We start from the raw sequence: 19,474 nt of genomic DNA, 5'->3' as shown, positions 1-19,474 counted from the left end.
TAGAGAACAGACGCTGTGAAACAGAGAGTAGTAAAGGATATCAAAACAGTAGCAACTCTAGCATGCCATGCACATATTGTAAAATACTAGTGTCCACAAACAGCTGAGGCTGTACTTCTTTTTGCTGCTGTTCAGCAAAACACAAGGGCGCACCGAAGGGTGTGGCTGATGCTCCCATTTGTTTTAATTTGAAATGACGGTGCTATATTGTGACACCACCAAAGTCTCTGCAAGCTGATTTGTTACCATATGGATCAGGACTAGCTGCTGCCTGCACACCTGATCTACTCTGATCAACAGAAAAACATGACAAAAATCCCCAAAGCGATGCGATGTCAGGACACGCCTGCATAAACTCTCTCTTACTGGTCTCGGACTCTAGCTGTGACACTGAATGTATCATTTGTCTGTTACATATTTGAATGTTAGTCTCGTAAGTGCTGCAACAATCGAGGTGCTGATTTGATGTGTATTACAGTGTTCTTCTGGCTCCATCATGTTGTCTTGTTATATGCTTGTTACGTGGCACTGACCAAAATGTTGTGTTCGATCATATCAATCGATCATCAGCCATCAAGATCTTTGAATTTTGAATATATTTAATGTAAAACGCCCAAAAGTATACAGCGGCCTTGAATGCAAAGTGTGCATTATGATAAATTAAATGCTAACTTCAGTCCTCTTTTGGATTCAATTGCAATTACAGTTTGTTTCCTCTGGACGCGTTTTGTTCGGTGCCACAGCAAATGTTCTGTGTATGTTGTTAAACACTAATGTCTTGTTTTCAAATAATCACTCATTGATTACATGGACAACAAAAGAATCTGAATACCAGTAAGTATAACTGTATGCATCTGTGTCACACAGAATTTCTCTCTTGAGTTTTCGTACTCAATTTCCCGTAGATGTTACACAATGTTTGCACCTTGATCCTGCACCCTTCGTTTTTGTTCTCGTGGGTTTTTGTTTTTCTCTTTTACTTTCGATCTGTCCTTACTTCTCAGGCATTGTTTGAGTTTTTTGGATGCCTTTGTATTTTTTGCACATTTTTTTTTTCATGGGAATTTTTTTTGTGTGTGTTACTAATCAACTAACATTATAAATTCACAGAAAAGGTCTGTCCTTTTCTTGCAACTTTTATTTTACTTGTTTGTTTTTTAAAATATATTATTGGTATGCTAAATGAATAATAGTGTTCATGTCTTTTTTGGTCACTAATTCCTTAAGATGAATTGCAGAATATTTATTTCGAGTACATTGTGGTCCTCAGTGGCAGAAGAAGACCCTACCTGTATCGGAAACGTGCGATCCACAGGGGCCGGCCTACCTTTCCAGATGAACCGGATGGTGCACTGGCTGCTGCAGACGAGCAGCCCCTAAATGGCTCCAACGCCTTTGCCAACCGCCGCGAGAGGAGGAGAAAAGTTAACATGTCGGTGTGGGAGCAGAGAGCCAACCAGCTGCGCAAACGGCGCCAAATGGCGAGCAGAGAGGAGCTGTTCAGCAGCCCTACAGAAGATACCGTCGAAACTCCTACCATTCCCCACCACCCCTCCAACCTTTCCTCAGAGGCCAGCCCAGCTCACCTACCTGAGTCACCGATGTCGGTGGGGATGCCTCTTCCCGAACCTCCAATGTCCATCTCTATTCCCATGCCGGAGCCTCCAGCAGCTGAACCTCTGGTAAACCTCAGCGAGGAGAAGACAGGAGGACCAAACCACCGGGCGGCAGGTGGTGGCAGACACAGGATGGCCCGAAAGTTCAGGTCCAGTCAGGCGCCAGAAGATGGAGCTCGTCATAGACGCCACCGCCATCGCGAGGCTCGTATTGAGGCGAAGAGTCTGGACTGTACGCAAACGCCACACGAGGTGCTACATATCAGAAGGTCGCTCAGCCAGGAGAGAAAAGTACTGGATGAAAGAGAAGAAAGGGAAGAAAGGGAGGACAAAGAGAGAGGAGAGGAAGAAGGAAGCTCAGTCCACGATGATGGGACATGCATCGTTAACCCCTATGCAGAAGTTGGAGAAGATTGTATAAGGTAAGCCTGCTCTCATGCATTTCTCGACTGGTGGAAAGAAGCTAAAGTGTTTTAAATTTTAGGTCATTTGCATCATTTTATTTATAGATAATATTTTTACCTTTTATGCTATGCTATGCTTAGAAATAAACACCAAAGGATTACTAGGTAGGACACTCGTTCAACAGATGCAACAAGGAAATGCGTATATAGATACCGCAAAGCTGTGGCACAGTTTCTTCATGTCATGAAAAAAATTGTATTGTTACTTCAATTTAAGTTTATTCTGGAGCAGTTAAGCAAAAAGCAAAATTCATTTGTTCTATAGTAATTAGTCATATGGTCAAACATTCTCGGAGAGCAGCAACATGGCGTTAATACAGAGCAGACCAGGTGTCAGTGACAACAATAAAGGAAAAGCTGGGGTGGATGTGGGTTGCAAAGAGGATTGCATCAGTGGTGTTGGGAAGGTTACTTTTAAAATGTATTCCACTACAGATTACAGATTACATGCCCCAAAATGTATTTTGTAATGTATTCCGTTACGTTACTGAATGAGAGTAACGTATTCTGAATACTTTGGATTACTTAATATATTATCATGCTTTTTACAACTACATGAATGTACTATTGCTGTGTGATTTATTACTTTTACTGAAGGTTGCACTCCATACCAATACCAACTAGATTTTTAAATCTTAATATAAAATGAATAACAGTAGGTGGACATTAGGTAAGGCTGCGCTTTATGCAGCGATCTCATATAGAAAACTATTCCGCGCGTATATAAAACAGGTCCGCTGCTCCGAACCGTAGTAAAGGGGCCTCTGGCTAATACGTCAGGTTCGTGTCGGGCTCATAACCGAAAACTAGCTTTACTTTGTTGTCTGGGTCAACTTTGCTAGCGAGAGACAGAGAGAGGCGTAGAAAGGCTGCGCCAACGGAACTTATTGTTTCGGAGGAAAACACGACCACAGTGTACAGTCGAATCAATAGTTTACTTACAACGGGGCTCGTCAGGCACTCTTTTTGGCTGCAGTGGTTATTATCATATTTAAATGTTTCCATCTCCCGTTTCTGCTCGGTGACAACTCGTACTTTTCCACTCTCCTTTTCGACTGTAACGGAATACAGTTACTCATATTTTGTATTTTAAATACGTAACGGCGGTACATGTATTTCGTTACTCACCAACACATGTGCATCAGTTAACTGACGTGGGCTGCTCTTGAGGTGATCTGTTACCACCTGATTTATTAGATTATCATTGTGCTCAGCTGTACTTTGTGATCTGCATGAATTAATGCCATGCTCGGTTTTGGTGAGTTTTTTTTTTTTTTTTTTTTTTTTTTTTACAGAGCTGCTGAATGCAGTGCAGATATTCCTGATCCTCCTCAGTGTGAACAGATAGTGGACAGCACCTGGTCAGAGCAGGTTGAGGGTGGCCACTCAGATCAGTATGAGCCACTGTGCCAAAACATCCCAGTGGAGACTGCTTTAGAGGCCACAGAGTTCACTGTGAGTGCTATAGAGTCAGAAAACCGTAAGGCATCCATGAAACGGGACAAGTCTAACCTGGAAGACAGCGTGACCATCGAAATGTCTGCACAGCCACTTCTGGAGCTCGCACCCATGACAGGTAGCACTGTGACCACTTCTCATTGCAGTCTTACTGCTTTGCACAATGCATCACAAAGTGGGATTTAGTGTCAGTATCACTGTACCACACTGTGTAGGCGTTCTTGACATCTGTTAAAAGTGGCCACAAGTCTTTTTTTCCCCCTGAATCCACTGTGTTGGTGACTCACATTGTTCTTCCTTTGTCAGCTGTTCATGGACAGCTAAAACATTTTTTCTTTGCTCTCATGTGTCTGTCTGGGGTCTAGTGAACAATAAAGAGTTGGAGGCATACCAGTCTGACCAGAATGAAAATGAGGAGGAGACAGAGGAGGAAGAACCTCCAATTCCTCCAAAACCTGTACCTCCAGACAGCATGTTCATCTTCAAGGCCTCCAACCCGTAAGATGTAGCCCAATCTTCCAAATCATTGATTATCTGATGGAATACAGTACTGTGCAAAAGTCTTAAGTCACCCATCATGTTTTAAAAAGATTTCAGTAGGAAAATGAGAAATAAGTGAAACATGAAACATACAGAGTGTATAAAGTGAAAACAGAGCTTGTACAATACAAATAGTCTTTGTAGTTTATAGTTAAGAGTCAATAATTGTCATTGATGAAAATGAAGCCTCTACCAATCACATAGTATTTCATGATGGATCAAAATCTGATGGCACCTTCTGCATTCATGATCCCTTCTCAAACACCACTGTGTGAAAGGCAACCCCAGATCCTCCACCGTGTTTTACAGGTTGCCGTAGACACTCGCTGATGTACCTCCCTCCCCAGCTCCTTCATGCATATTGACGATGTTGTGAACCAAGACTTTAAAATTTGGATTCATCACTCCATGAGACCTGTTTCGACTAATTTTCATCACAGTTCTTGTGTAATTCAACATACAACCGCCTTCTCTCTCCGTTTACCTTCCTTAATATTGGGTTATTAACAGCTGCCCTTCCACACAGAGATCTCTGATGAGGCATTTTAAGAAATTACAAGAAAGTTCGGCTCCTTGGAAACAAAAGAAATAAGTGGTGACTCCAGACTTTTGCACAGCATTTTAAATACTTGCTTTCTTCTTGTTTGTAGTAGCAGTAGTTGTTTCTATGCATGCCACTCACGCAGTTATATGCATCTTCTTTGTTGTAATGTAGCATCAGGAGGATTTGTCATTATGTGGTCACTCTCCGCTATTTTGAGATGACCATCCTGCTTGTGATCGTGGCGAGCAGCATTGCACTGGCTGCCGAGGACCCTGTGTGCACTAATTCAGACAGGAACAAGGTGAGGTCAGACAACATCTGTCTTAAAGACTTTGTTTTTTTTTATGAAAATGAGATTTACACAATCAAAATGATCATCAAATCACCCTCAGATGTCTTCCAGATGGCCTGAAATGTTCTCATGAAACTGTAGTTCAGTGCAAGTCTTTTAGGTTTGATCTCTAGTTGACATAACACTGTGTCAGCAACAATGTGCTGTGACACATTTGCTATCGCGCACATACAAGGTGGCAAGCAGCCTGATAGCTGCGCAGTTTGTTTTTCACGACTTTTCACTCATCTAAGTAGCATGGAACGTGTCAAGAATGACCGAATAAGGACATATGAGTAAAATCCACACTGTGCTTGGGTATAAGTCGAGTCAGTCAAGTCAACAAATGCTTACAAGTGCTCAACAACATCAGGTTAAAACATGTAATTTAAGGGATTAAATGAAAAGTAGGCTCAAATCCCCATCAACGAGTCATTTTAGATTTTGCACAGTAGCTGCTCTCACTCACCAGTGCCTCTATGGTGGTTAACACCTTCACCTGACATACGGAAAAGCACCAGTTTAAGCCTCAAGGGGTCAAAAGCTTCTGTACTGCTAATGCTCATTCTAAGTCTGTAAAAAATGGGAGGATTGCATCAGGATGGGCATCTGGCTTAAAATTTGTTCCATATCAAATATGCGGATCCATCTGCTGGGGGGACCCCTTGGGAAGTGAAGGAGCAGCTGAAAGTACCCGGCTACTTATGCTCACTGGACACTTCATTAGTTACAACTTGCTGCTACTGGGTTGGGTTCAGAACTTCCTTAATTTCCAGTGGCACAGATTCAACAAGGTGTTGGAATCATTCCTCTGAGATTTTGGTCCATATTGACATGATAGCGTCAAACAGTTGCTGGAAACTTGTTAGCTGTACTGCCATTTCATTGCATTGCAAAGGTGCTCTGTTGGATTGAGAACTGGTGACTGTGGAGGCTGTCTGAGTATAGTGGTGTAATTTTCATGTTCAAGAAACCAATTTGAAACAATTTGAGCTTTGTGAGACCAGAAGATGGGTACATTGTGGTGTGAAAGGATTGGCATGGTCGGCAGCAATGGTAGACTGCAGTGCAGGAAAATTTCAAAATTTCACACCTTTACACGATCACCGCCAGCTCAGGATGGCTGGCCTGCAAGGCAGGATGGATCCATGCTTTGATGTCTGTGCCAATTCTGACCCTACCAGTTAAATGTCACAGCAGAAATCAAGACTCATCAGACCAGACAATGCTTTTCCAGCCTGCACTTTTAATACAAGACAGGATGGATCCATGCTTTCAATTCGCTAATGTCAAATTCTGACCAGGCAACATTTTTCTAATCTTTTATTGTTCAATTTTAGTAAGCTTGTACGAATTGTAGGGGCACCCGGCGTGGTCTTCTGACCATCTACTTCATTTGCTGACGAACTGTGCATTCAGAGATGCTCTTTTGCATACCTTGGTTGTAACAAATGTAACAAACTTCCTACCTGCCTGAGCGTGTGGCAGGTCTTTTGTGCATTTCTGCAGGATCTGGAGAGGAGGTGTGGCTTATTTTTAACTAACAACACTGGCAGCACCTGGGCCCTGAGAGCTCAGTTCCTGGGCGGTTCTCCTCCCTCAGACACCTTTTTGGATTTTGGTTACTCCTTCGTTTGTTCTCTTGCATTAAACAACCTTGCACATGCCATCTCTTCACTCATGCACTCATTTACACCACTGACAGTACTGACCACACAGTTTGTGGTTAGTGTAACTTATTTTCTTGTTAAAAATCAAAAATCTCCCTGAGATTGTAAAAACAGCTTAATAACAATGTTATTAAGATTATTTCTGGAGCCAGTTCTGACCGTTCCACCAACGTGAATTTTGGGGAATGTAGGATCACGCAGAAGGATTTTGACCCCATGAGTCACTCAGCTGAATGGAATTGTTAAACGACATTACTGGAGCGTCTCCTTGAGGAATATCTGGGCTGGTTAGAGCACCAAACAACACGTGTTTTGTGTGTCAAAGTATGCAAAGTGACCCAGAGCCACACAGAGTAATTAGAATTTCTGTCTATAATTTTCTCAGTTGAGTAATTGAGTTGGTTACCTGGAGCTACACTTTGACACCGCTCACAAATGTACTGATTCATTCTAAGAAGATGTGTCCTGAAGCATTAAGGTGGATGAATCATGCCAGCTTGATGCTAGCAAGTTCATTGCCACTGGCAGGACGGGAAAAATGTAAATTTTATTTACTCTTGAGGAGCTTTACGCGTGGTTGTGTGTACCGTCACTGATACTAAATGCACCTCAGAAAAATCTCAAACTCTGGACTGAACTTTTAAAAAGTCTTTTTTTTTCCCCTAATTTTGAAATTATCCAGGTCCTCCGATATTTTGATTATGTCTTCACTGGAGTGTTCACCTTTGAAATGATCATCAAGGTGGGTGGCTGAAACATTTTCTCTTCTTTCATTGCAATTTCAAAGACTTTGCCAGTTTGTAACCCATCCGTGTGGATGTGTGTGTTCGTCCCCCAGATGATAGACCAGGGTCTCATTCTGCACGATGGCTCTTATTTCCGAGACATGTGGAACATGCTGGACTTCATTGTAGTGGTGGGAGCTCTGATTGCTTTTGCTCTAACGTGAGTCACATTACAGTGCTGCCTGTCGATGACTAATGAGTGATTCACTGCAGCAAACAGTTTCTGAGAATACAGTATTGTATTAAACGACTTTCCCTCAAAGACTCGCACGCTGCAAGTATGGAGGCATGAGAAGACCTGTACAGCGCGGAGCTCAGATTTAACTGTTTTCTCTGTGTAATTTAGGTGGTGTGGTTAAACATGGGTAGTGTGTGTCGCAACGTTTTGTTTCTTTACTTTTGAGTGCGAACATTACTAACTAAACTTTTTGTGGTTTTTGTTGTAATGTAGAGAATTGTATGTTATTTTCTCTGTTGTTGATATAGCTGTGATCCTTTGAGCTTTGCTCACAGTGTATCTCTTTTTTTTTTTTTGCCTCGTTTTTTTTTTCTCTGTTGTTCCTGTGGATATTATGACTGTTGGGGCTCCCAGCAATGTGATGGGGTAAAAATTTCAGTGACACTAAATGTAAATGTGTCCCATAAGCCACTCATATTTCTCATGTTTTCGTGTCTTCTGATTTGTTGTTTTCTACATTTTAAAAAATATATTTTTATTGTCTGCCTTTTGTCTGTTCGCTTTTGATTTTGTCACATTTTGACCTCGACTCATACAACAGCAGAGCCTGGCAGGTATCAGGGGGGAAAAAATGCTGATAATGAGTCATTTTGTCTATCAAATCATCGGTTTTGCATGAAAATGAACATAAAACAAAAGATCTGCGAAACACTAAACGTTTGTTTAGTGTTCCAGTATATGCAAACACAGCTCACGACAAGGCTAATATTAAGATAAAAACATTAATTCTCAGTGTGATCTAACTTTGATAGAATAAATATATTTATTTGAAGCCATGAGTGTCACGATGAGCTGTGTGGCTGGCAGTGGCTGGACCCAAGTGCAGGACTCCGAGACAAAACATTAACTTAAGACAGCAGCTTTATTTGCTGGCAATACAAAAAACAAAAACTCAAACTAGGATTGTTTAACTATACTGGGGATGCATGGCATGGCCTAACCTGATGATAGAAGACGAGGGTTACACACACACAACAAACGTGGAGGATGCAACAACTGGCAGGGAAAAACACGGGGCTTAAATACATACTGAGGTGATTAGGGAATGTGAAACAGGAGGAGAGCACAGCTGGGAGTCATCTGACATGACAAGACAAAGGGAAACTCAACACATTGACATAGTACACAGACTTTCAAAGTAAAACAGGAAACACAACAGACACAGACTTGACTAGATTACAGCTGACAGAGAACAAAGGGAACACACTTGCAGAAATGACTGTACACTAAACAGATGTAACACAGAACCACAACCTAAGAACTAGAATACAAGAAATGCTAAGGATCTAAGGAGCTAGGAATACTAGAGACAGAAACCAAAACCAAGAGAATCAAAACAAATCATGGAATCAAGGATAACTAATACAAACAGAAAAACACTGAGTCCACAGACTCAGGACCGTGACAATAATTGTGCACAAACTACTAGTGTAATTGAATGAATCTGCAAAAATATTTGATTTAAGGGTTGAAAAAATACAAATTATCAAATATTTTACAGCTGAAATCTGTCAAGCTCCAAACATACACCCTCAAGTTGAATGTTTCCCCATTCATTTGTGTTTACATTCAGTTTTTACTGTGTTTTTTTGTTGTTGTTTTTGTACTTGTCTGTGTGCATCAGTCTGACTGTACAGCTATGTTTCTCAGTGCTACATTTCCAATGTCAACAGAAACAACAAAGGACGAGACATCAAGACGATAAAGTCCCTCCGAGTTTTGAGAGTCCTGCGGCCCCTTAAAACCATCAAGAGACTTCCTAAACTCAAGGTGTGATGCAGACATCTGCGAACAGTCTGCTGTTCTGTTTTCTGGTGTTGTTGCACCAGTCCTTGACAGATTTTATTTGTCTTTCTCCTGCGCAGGCTGTTTTTGACTGTGTGGTCACATCTCTGAAGAACGTTTTCAACATCCTCATTGTGTACCAGCTCTTCATGTTCATCTTTGCTGTCATAGCAGTGCAGCTTTTTAAGGGGAGGTTCTTCTATTGCACTGACAGCTCCATGAATACAGAGAAGGAATGCCAGTGAGTGAACTCCGCTTCACCCTCGTCTGTTCCTACATTAGTGTTTTTAAAAATATATATACTTTATATATCTGAAACTCCTCCTACACATTGTCACTCAAAATGCACTGGTACTGCCACGCAAGATCATTTTTAATATAAAATATGAATATGAGGAGTTAAGCTCTATAAGAGGTTTAAAGCAGTAAGTTCCTGGAATATGCTTGTTCAAGTTAGATTACAAGACTAATACCATCCTTACAGCCATGTGAGGAAGAAAGTTTATACAGGACTCCATGCAGTCCTGTGAAAACACTAAGTATATCATTATTGCTTACGCAGGATTTAAGAGGGTAAGATGCTCAGATCTCAGATTCTACAGTCAAATGTGAGTCCATCTGTCTAACAGCTAAGGCTTGGGTCATGCAAGAGAACTCAGCAGCAAAGAAAAGAATCAAGATGTTGCAATCAAAGACCAGACCTCAATCAGACTAAAATGCTGTAGAGGGACCTTAAGAGAGCTGTGCATAAATGAATACCCGCAAACCTCATCGGACCGCAGCAAAATTCTTCCCCAATAATGTGAAAGTCTGATAAATTCATACAGAAAACAATTACTTCAAGTTATTTCTGCTAAAGGTGTTTTTTTCCAGTTTTTTTTCCAGTTCCAGTTTCCAGTTACAACCTAAATGCACTGCTTTTCTGAAGAAATTATTTAAAATTTCATTCTCATTTCTGAGCTGTCTTAACCAGGTTGAAGATGTTATGACTAAGACTGATTCTGTGTGATATCTTACACCATATATATGGCTTTGTTTTTTGTTTTGTTTTTTAATCTGTGCAGTATTGTGGTGCAAAATCAATATAAATTCTTCTATGGGAGAGTATCACTTGGTTTTAAACTCTTTAAACAACTTTAAGGAAACCTACCCAACAAAATCACAACAGGAAGAAAATAAAACATATAAAATATTTTTTTAAAAGGGGAAAAAACACGACTTTTGTGACAGCAGCGTCAATCAGAGAAAATACAAAAAACTTCAAGCCATGACAAAAAAATCCTCCCAATTGAAAGCAATGAAGCAGAAAATTACAAAAAAGGGCCCAAATGTGCAGCTTTGCTTATTTCTTATATAACCTCAGATAGTCTGTCATTGTCTGCAGATGCCAGTGAATAGCATGAGAGTAACAGTTGCTTGTAACAAAGGCTTTAATACTTCTCTTTTTGTTAAAACCGCTGGTCTAATCAGTGAATTAAGTGAAATGATGACCTCTGGGCTATTCTATTCCCCACAGAGGCTACTACATTGACTACAGCAGAGACAAAAAGGAGGTGAAGAGGAGAGAGTGGAAGAGACACGAGTTTCACTATGACAATGTCTGCTGGGCTCTGCTCACTCTGTTCACTGTGTCAACTGGAGAGGGGTGGCCTCAGTATGTCTCCTTGCGTGTTTATAGGCTTTAAGCTCAGTTTTTCTCAGCACAAAATTCCTTTCTATAACTTATATGTGCTATAAATGACATGAATCAACCACAGGGAATATGATTTTTTTAAATGTAGGGTCCTCCAGCACTCTACAGATGTTACAGAGGAGAACATGGGGCCGAGTCGGGGGAACCGGATGGAGATGTCAGTTTTCTATGTGGTCTATTTTGTGGTCTTCCCGTTCTTCTTCGTCAACATCTTTGTGGCTCTTATCATCATCACTTTCCAAGAGCAGGGTGACAAGATGATTCAGGAGTGCAGTCTGGAGAAGAATGAGGTACGGAGCTGTGACAGCATTTCACACAAATTCAAGTAATTAGGCATCATCTTTTCACACATAATGCTCATTTTCTCTCCATCAGAGGGCTTGCATTGACTTTGCTATCAGCGCCAAGCCGATGACCCGCTACATGCCCCAGAACAGACAGACCTTCCAGTACAGACTGTGGCACTTTGTGGCGTCGCCCTCGTTTGAGTACACAGTGCTCGTCATGATTGCCCTCAACACTGTTGTTCTCATGATGAAGGTAAGTGGTTCATTCACTAAATGTGGAACAGTATCACAAATCATTTTAGATTGATTTCCCAAAGGCCCAGAGAGACACTGGTTTAATTTCATGCCAGATTTTTTTAAAAATCAACTTGCAGAGTATTGAAACTCAACTGTAAACTCTAAGTAGCCTCAATGAGAAGTGACTTTAAACCTGTGCCACCAAATCAGTCCTTACCCAGGAGACATGGACTCCAAAAGACCTCTGGAGGTATCCTGTGTGTAGATCACATTTATTTTTTTTCTAAAAGATGCCACAGATGCTCAAGCAGACTGGAATCCACAAGCCAAGTCAGCACTCTTTGTCACTTTCCGCAAAAAACGTGAGACTGGTCAGATGAGGCTTTTGCTTCATACTCCAGCTTTCACATTCATGCACCTATTGTAGCGCTTTTACAGTGAAGGGAACAGACGAGATCTGGTATTTTGACGGGACGCTGATACTCTTGTCTTGCTGTCACAGTTTTGGCCGTGTTGCTCATATATCACAGCCTTCCTATTTTTCCTCTGTCAAGAACTGACTATTCTGCAGGTCTTGTAACAAAAAATGCAATTTACCTGGTTTTTTTGTTCTTTTTTTGTGTTGTGGCTGATTGGTTGTACACATTGTGTAAGTTTGAAGATTTATACCTAAAAGCAGGGACTGTGTTTTTTTTTTTTGCTACAGCGGAAATTTGATGGCTGACTATGAGAGAAAACCTTGGAAGGTTTGCAGTAGACATAAGAGAAGATTTACTTTGTATGGTATTCAGTAAATTGACTTCATTTAATTTCAATTAATTAATAAACAATCACTTTACAATTGCTTTGGTCAAAGCAGATAGCAGATTACCACAGTCACAGTAGTTTACATGGAAGATGCTGAGTTGTCTGCAAATACTTGCAAAGTACTCACAGAGCGGTCGTGAAACTGCAGAAAGCACAATGCAAACATTCGATTTCAAAGTAAAAGTTGCACCTTTGGAAATGTATTGGTTGCAGCGGTAAGCCACAACTTTCACTCTGAAGTTTCACTAAAGCTCAGTAGTTGACGAGTGTTTGCAGACAAGTTGACGTCTTCCATATAAACTACTAAATAAATCTCAGGGAAGTTTTAGGTGCAGCAACCACTCCCCAACCAGCTGAGGATTACACATTTTTTCCTGGCAGCCAGAGGTTGCTAGGGGTTTGCCGGCCGGTCTCTGTTTAACAGAAAATGATTGCCGTAGTCCCCCACGCTTTATTTATCTAGTTATAGCCAAATCAAGATATTTAGTATTTGAGTTTCTGAGATTGTCTAACTCTTAAAATGATTAAAATCAATGTCTGAGTTTTCCTGAAGTTCAAAATCCTGTAATTACAAAGTTTTGTCTTATTTTTGTTTTTGCTTTTGTTGTGTTTTTTTTTTTTAATTGACATTTTGGAATCACTATACAATACCATCAACTTCAGCAATTTGTCACTACATATTTTTTTCTTTTCTTTTTCTATATTTAAACAACTAAAATATCCATACAAAAAGAATGAAAGAAGAAGAAGAAGAAAAAGAAAAGAAAAAGAAGCAAAACAGTTTTTGTTGTGTTTTAATTGAACTTCAGTAGAAACCTTCAATTTCCATTGATCTGTCTTATTTTTATTACTGTTACGTGCCTTTGTTCAGTTTGTTTTGTTGTCTTTTCTCTTCCTTGCACTCTTCAATCGATGGAAAGGTTGAATTACACAATAAAAGAAAAGAAAAACGTTTTTAAAATAATACAGTTCAGTACTTTTCATGCTCACGTTCATGTGTTGTGTATATGTGAGCTGTGTTGTGAAGCTTGCCTTGTCACAAGAGAAGGTTTTGGAGCCACCGAATCATAAACACAAAGATAATGTAACTGTCAATACGTGTGTGTAAACACATTTTCTATTCATATGGATTGTCCGTCCGTTTTAATTCTTTGTATACCGTGCTGAAATTAAACTTAGAGAGGCAGCTGCAAATCCATCATTATGACCTTTAAAATTATGCTCGTCATGCTCACCAAAATGTCACCAATAATTTACTAATTATGGTAATAACTGATTGATTGAATGTCAGATTGACCTTTTGGCCTGTTTTCTTTGTTCTTGCAGTACCACTCAGCCCCGGCAGCTTACGATACAGTCCTGAAACACCTAAACACGGCCTTCACTGTCCTCTTCTCCATGGAGTGCATACTGAAGATCATGGCGTTTGGTTTTGTGGTGAGCAGAAAAAAAGACTTTAGATCACATTTAGTTGAATTTCTCCATGTGCGATGGAATTAACCGAAGCGTTTCCTTTTTCCTGCAGAACTACTTTCGAGATACTTGGAATATTTTTGATTTTATTACTGTCCTTGGCAGCATCACAGAGATAATTGTGGATTTACAGGTAAGCCCCTGCCAAGACACCATTCGTTTTCACACTGTTGTGACCCTAAAATAAAAAGACAAGAGCATACTTTCTTTCCAAGCTTCCTGGTGTGCTACCCTTCCTCCAGACACAACTTAAGTCATGTTGTGATGAAATTCGCCATCTGTGTTTTACATCCTGTCTCTCCCTTCTGTCGCCACTCTCTGTCTCTCTCTCCTTCTCTCTCTCTGTCACCCTCTCTCCAACCACGTCTGTCCCAGTCGGTGAACACCATCAACATGAGTTTCCTGAAGCTTTTCCGAACTGCCAGGTTAATCAAGCTGTTGAGGCAGGGTTACACCATCCGTATTCTGCTGTGGACCTTCGTACAATCCTTTAAGGTTTTCCCACTACCTTTGTTTTTTATTATTTTAAAGATGTATCTAATATGCTGTAAGATATTATAACAAATTACAAGAAGTTTTGATAAACTGTATTTCCTGTTTCTTCTCCGCCAGGCTCTCCCTTATGTCTGTCTTCTTATTGCCATGCTTTTCTTCATATACGCCATAATTGGAATGCAGGTAATATTTTCGATAATTAAACGACATCACAAATATCATAACAAACTCGTGGCTCTCACTTAAGGTTTGCTTGTTACTATTTATTCCTCCAGCCCTTTGATAACTTACATGAGTTACATCAGTGGTTGACAAACTTTTTAGAGGTGAAACAACATGATACCCAACAGTTTTTATCGATAAAAAGAAGGATTCTCCTTAATTTAGCATCATTTCTGTACATATTTTTTCCTGGTATATCCACGCCCCATCAGTGGGGCCACAGCTTGAAAACATCATGGTCATGTACAGTATAGAATAATCAAAAAGCACGCACATCATATTCAGGATATTTATTTAGTACTTACTCGTGTCTGCACTGTTATTTGTATAAGCTAGTTTGATCTGAACTGTTTCTGTACATCCATTAGTTACTTTAAGCCATTTTTTATACTATGCTTAGTTCTGCCTGAGGTTTCTTCCTGTTAAAAGGGAGTTTTTCCTTCCCATTGTTGCCAGTTGCTTGCTCAAATGGTGTAGTTTGATTGTTGGGTTTCCTCTCTATTATGGTAAGGGCTCTACCTAATAATATAAAGCGTCTCGAGCCAAATATTATTGTGATTTGGTGCTATGTAAATACAGTTGAATTGAATTGAATTCAAGTATTTGCTCACGGTTTTGTTTGGCCTGTTCATGCTGTTGGGCCACATTGAGAAAAATAAAAAGATATTTTTTATGTGCCAAAATTGGTAATTTATGCCAATCTTTAGCAGTAGTTAGTACCTTAGGATATACATGAAGTGTTGTAAAACTAAAGGATAGGATGCTTTAGTAAAGTGTGTTGCATAAAGTCTAGAAACTGGTCAGTATAGTCTATTGCTAGATGGTTGTCAGGCAGTGTAAGTTTGATTGTTGGTGCTATATAAATACAATTAAGGGCATAGTAATATACATGTGGATCAAAATTAGATGCTATTGTCATGACATGAAAATGACAAGATACTTTCATAAGGTGATATAGGTGCGTAAATCCTTAAAAAATAGGTAATTGGAGATCATTTATCCCAATTTCAGGAGTGGGACCACACCTCATACACGCTCCTTCCGATTCTCTGTCTATATATGTCTATATCCCCAAACCACAGCCTCAGTTCATGCTCACGCCGTCTGCCATTATCTACTTCAAATGCTGTCAAGTCTGTAACAGGATATGGTCCCAACTAGTGAATTTTTGCCTGTTGCTACAGTAGGTGGTTGTTAGTGCTCATGATGACATCATACGTTCTCATATAGATAAAAACAATCAGGAGTCTAAGATGTACTTGTGTGCCAAGTTTGGTTTCTCGTCTCCAGATGGTCTAAGAGGGGTTCGTGGACAAACAAACGCACAGACAGAGATTTTGTGTATTATAGTGTGATTTACTGATTTAGTCCTATTGTTAAAGTTTGTTTCTTGGTCCCACCTCTTAGGATTGTTTTAGTGTGTTATGTGGATATTTTTAATGTTTGAACTCTAGAAGATTAGCAGCTGCTATGGGAGAAGCTACCAGCTGTCCAGGAAAAACTATGAATTAACTGAAGCCAGCTGTTTTCTGCAGGTGTTTGGAAACATCAAGCTGAATGACGAGAGTCACATCAACCAGCACAACAATTTTAAGACATTTTTCAGCGCACTCATGCTCCTGTTCAGGTGAGCTCAAAACTACATTCAGGCAGTGCTGCTGTTCTGAGTAAAGCTCCTTTGTTGGTGTTTGGTGTTAATCATCTATGAATGTGTTATCGGTCAGATGTCAGCTGGATATTTGTTTGTGTTAACACCACCAGGAGTGCTACAGGGGAGTCCTGGCAGGAGATCATGCTGTCCTGTCTGTCAGGGCAGGAGTGTGAACCAGACCCCTCCATCGCCCCCCTCACTATGTCTCCGGACCACGAGGGCGGCTGTGGGACCGACTTTGCTTACTGCTACTTTGTGTCCTTCATCTTCTTCAGCTCATTCTTGGTCAGGACCAACAAAAATTTGCCTTTTCAGGTGTGTTGCAGTCTGCTGTGCCTTTCCTCTTAGGTTCTTGCCCTTGTGTTTTTTAAGATGCTGAACCTGTTTGTGGCTGTGATTATGGATAACTTTGAGTACCTGACACGAGATTCCTCAATCCTGGGTCCCCATCACCTGGATGAGTTTGTCCGAATCTGGGGGGAATATGATCGACTGGCGTGGTGAGGCTCGCTCTTTTATCAGTTTGTGATTTGAAGCAGACCTGATCAACATTTAGGTACTGTATTTATCCAGCAGGGGGCAGCCAAAGAGCATAAATGTGAATGCTTTGATCTTTGAGTGTAAGGAACACAAGCTGCTTTTCATCAAGTCCACAGTGGCATTTAGTTTCATAATTTAACTACTTTCAGAAGAAAAGTCTGCTCTGTTTGCATCTTCTGTCTGCACATCCCCTCACTTCTCGTTTTTGCTTTCCCTCTGAAGCGGCCGCATCCACTACACGGCCATGTATGAGATGTTAACACACATGTCACCACCCCTGGGCCTGGGTAAAAAATGTCCTGCTAAGATCGCCTATAAGGTATGAGAACATTTTATTTAACACAGAAAGGCCAGATAAAATGAAAAGTGAGAGTTTGGTTATATAAAATAAATATAACACACAACAGAAAGGGCATGGCAGCTAGTAATTTTGTTCAGTTATTCAATTTAAAAAATGTAGAGAAAGCAAATGATTGGTCTTTGTGAAGTTAAAGAAGTCAGTGGTTATGTGTGGCTGCTGTGTGTTTTTATGTGATTTAAAAGGTTGCTGGAGGTATTGGTTTACGGTCTAACATAGAAACTTTCCCTCCTTCTTTGTCTTTGTCTCTGGCAGAGGTTGGTGTTGATGAACATGCCCGTGGATGAGGACATGACCGTCCACTTCACCTCAACTCTGATGTCACTCATCCGCACAGCTCTGGATATCAAAATAGCTCGGGGTTAGGGTTGTGATTGCTTTAGTTATCATCTATCTGCGTTTCTTTTGTTTTGCTGAGCAGTTAATGTCTTCAGATTTCACATTTTGTTCCATCAACAGTGCATCATTAAAAAAAATGGTTAAAGGTGAGTGTTTGTCTCAGGTGGTGAGGACCGTATCGCTCTGGATAGTGAGCTGCAAAAGGAGATCAGTATTATTTGGCCTTATCTGCCCCAGAAGACATTGGACCTACTGGTACCTATCAACAAAGGTCTGGCTCTAACTAAGAAGGTGATTCTTACTGTAATGCTGAGAGATGAGCAGTGACAACTAATGGAGTGCTCCTGCTCTCACAGATACTGACATGACGGTCGGGAAGATCTACGCTTCGATGATGATAATGGATTACTTCAAACAGAACAAAGCCAAGAAGCTCAGGCAGCAGCTGGAGGCTCAGGTCTGCTCAGCACGTCACTATGAACTCTGTGACACCTAATTTTTTTTGTAACTTTAGTTTTCTACAAATTTACTTTTTTTTGCACCCAGTTTGTTCAGGAGGTAGAGTAAGCCATCTCACCTGACCTTTAAAGGGGACCTATTATATATCCAGTTCCTGATTGCTTTAAGTTTAGGTTTCTTTTGTTATTTACCATTCCTTAAAAAATTATTGACCATATTAATGATATCTCCTATCACCGATGTCCTACAGAGCCAAAAATGAAGTGTTCAGAGCAGCTCTGTGTCTCAGCTTTTCCCTCATAGGGAGTACTTGCTCTTTGGCCATGTTAAAGACAGGATGTTTCTAATTTCAGACATACTGTGCAAATACAAGACTTTAGTCCTACATATATGTTTAATATGCACAATAAAAGACACATCCTGGTCTAAAATTAGTCCAAGAGTCCTCACAGTGTTAATGGAGGCCAAGTTAATGACATCTAGAGTAAGCATCTGATTAGACACCATATTTCTAAGATTTTTAGCACCATAAAATAACTTCAGTCTTAGGTGATTAAGAGATTAAAGAGAGATTTAAGAGAGAGGGAAGCATGTATTTTGTAAACAGAAATGGTCCCAGCATGGAAGCCTGTGGAACTCCATAATTAACCTGAGAGTGTGAGGAAGACTCACAATTTACATGAACAAATTGGAGTCTATTAGATATGATTCAGACCACTGTACCTTTAATACCTATAGCATGCTCTAATCTCTATAATAAAATATTATGGTCAACAGTATTAAACAGGATAACAGGATAAGCCACTGTCAGAGAGCATAAGAAGATCATTTGTAACCTTCACTTAAGTGATGTCTGTACTGTGATAAAGTCTGAAAGCTGACTGAAACTCTTCAAATAAAACATTCTGCAGATGATCATTTAGCTGTTTTACAATTGATCTTTGAAGAGTTTTTCAGATAAAAGAAAGGTTGGAGGTTGGCCTATAATTAGCTAAATTAACACAAAGTTGTCACGAAGATGTCTTCAGTCTTTTCTGTATTTGTCTCATTTCAGAAGAGTAGCTTGATGTTCAAGCGTCTGGATGCTTCTGCTCTCCCCGAGGACATTCTGTCTAACCAGCCACTGCCAATGATGCCGCACAGTGCTGGTTCAGCCCTGTGAGTCTGCAAATGCTTGCAAAAGTCTGTACTTATGTGTGATTCTGAATGCCTTTGCTTACTGTTTTTCTCCATCTTGACACAGGACCAGGGGAGGCTTTGTGGCTTTGAGCCCCATTTCACCTCAGGAGCTGTTTTTGCAGCCCATGAGCTCTGACGTTGATACCAGTCAACAGAATCTGGTAAGACAAAGGACCAATATAATTGTAAAACATAAAACATTATCCCCATGGCAGGCTTTTTGGCAATGCTCTGACCTTTTAATTTATGTAGTTTTGGACTCAGAGTAATTTGCACTTGAAAGCAGAGCGTTTCTGCTGCTTT

The 19,474-nt window shown here is 40.3% G+C and overlaps 1 protein-coding gene across 7 annotated transcripts in view; it reads left to right on the top strand.

Moving 5' to 3' along the window:
* LOC146367706 (voltage-dependent R-type calcium channel subunit alpha-1E-like) overlaps nt 1-19,474 on the top strand; it is a 70,548-nt gene that overhangs the window by 46,084 nt on the left and 4,990 nt on the right. For all 7 annotated transcript variants that reach the window (XM_084913660.1, XM_084913658.1, XM_084913662.1 and 4 more), the window contains 24 exons: nt 1,271-2,038; nt 3,376-3,656; nt 3,904-4,036; nt 4,794-4,923; nt 7,306-7,365; nt 7,462-7,568; nt 9,320-9,416; nt 9,512-9,672; nt 10,948-11,085; nt 11,213-11,414; nt 11,500-11,664; nt 13,782-13,892; nt 13,981-14,061; nt 14,304-14,423; nt 14,541-14,606; nt 16,181-16,272; nt 16,407-16,581; nt 16,669-16,796; nt 17,059-17,155; nt 17,450-17,555; nt 17,697-17,804; nt 17,890-17,990; nt 19,047-19,150; nt 19,236-19,332. In XM_084913660.1, the coding sequence (XP_084769786.1) occupies nt 1,271-2,038; nt 3,376-3,656; nt 3,904-4,036; nt 4,794-4,923; nt 7,306-7,365; nt 7,462-7,568; nt 9,320-9,416; nt 9,512-9,672; nt 10,948-11,085; nt 11,213-11,414; nt 11,500-11,664; nt 13,782-13,892; nt 13,981-14,061; nt 14,304-14,423; nt 14,541-14,606; nt 16,181-16,272; nt 16,407-16,581; nt 16,669-16,796; nt 17,059-17,155; nt 17,450-17,555; nt 17,697-17,804; nt 17,890-17,990; nt 19,047-19,150; nt 19,236-19,332 (3,628 nt within the window). The remainder of the gene's footprint in view (nt 1-1,270; nt 2,039-3,375; nt 3,657-3,903; nt 4,037-4,793; nt 4,924-7,305; nt 7,366-7,461; nt 7,569-9,319; nt 9,417-9,511; nt 9,673-10,947; nt 11,086-11,212; nt 11,415-11,499; nt 11,665-13,781; nt 13,893-13,980; nt 14,062-14,303; nt 14,424-14,540; nt 14,607-16,180; nt 16,273-16,406; nt 16,582-16,668; nt 16,797-17,058; nt 17,156-17,449; nt 17,556-17,696; nt 17,805-17,889; nt 17,991-19,046; nt 19,151-19,235; nt 19,333-19,474) is intronic.

The sequence above is a fragment of the Perissodus microlepis genome, chromosome 18, assembly GCF_051167445.1.
Source record: "Perissodus microlepis isolate ML-2025 ecotype Zambia chromosome 18, ASM5116744v1, whole genome shotgun sequence".
NCBI lineage: Eukaryota > Metazoa > Chordata > Actinopteri > Cichliformes > Cichlidae > Perissodus > Perissodus microlepis.
The sequence above is the reverse complement of the archived record's forward strand: the minus strand, read 5'-3'. Positions and strand labels throughout refer to the sequence as shown.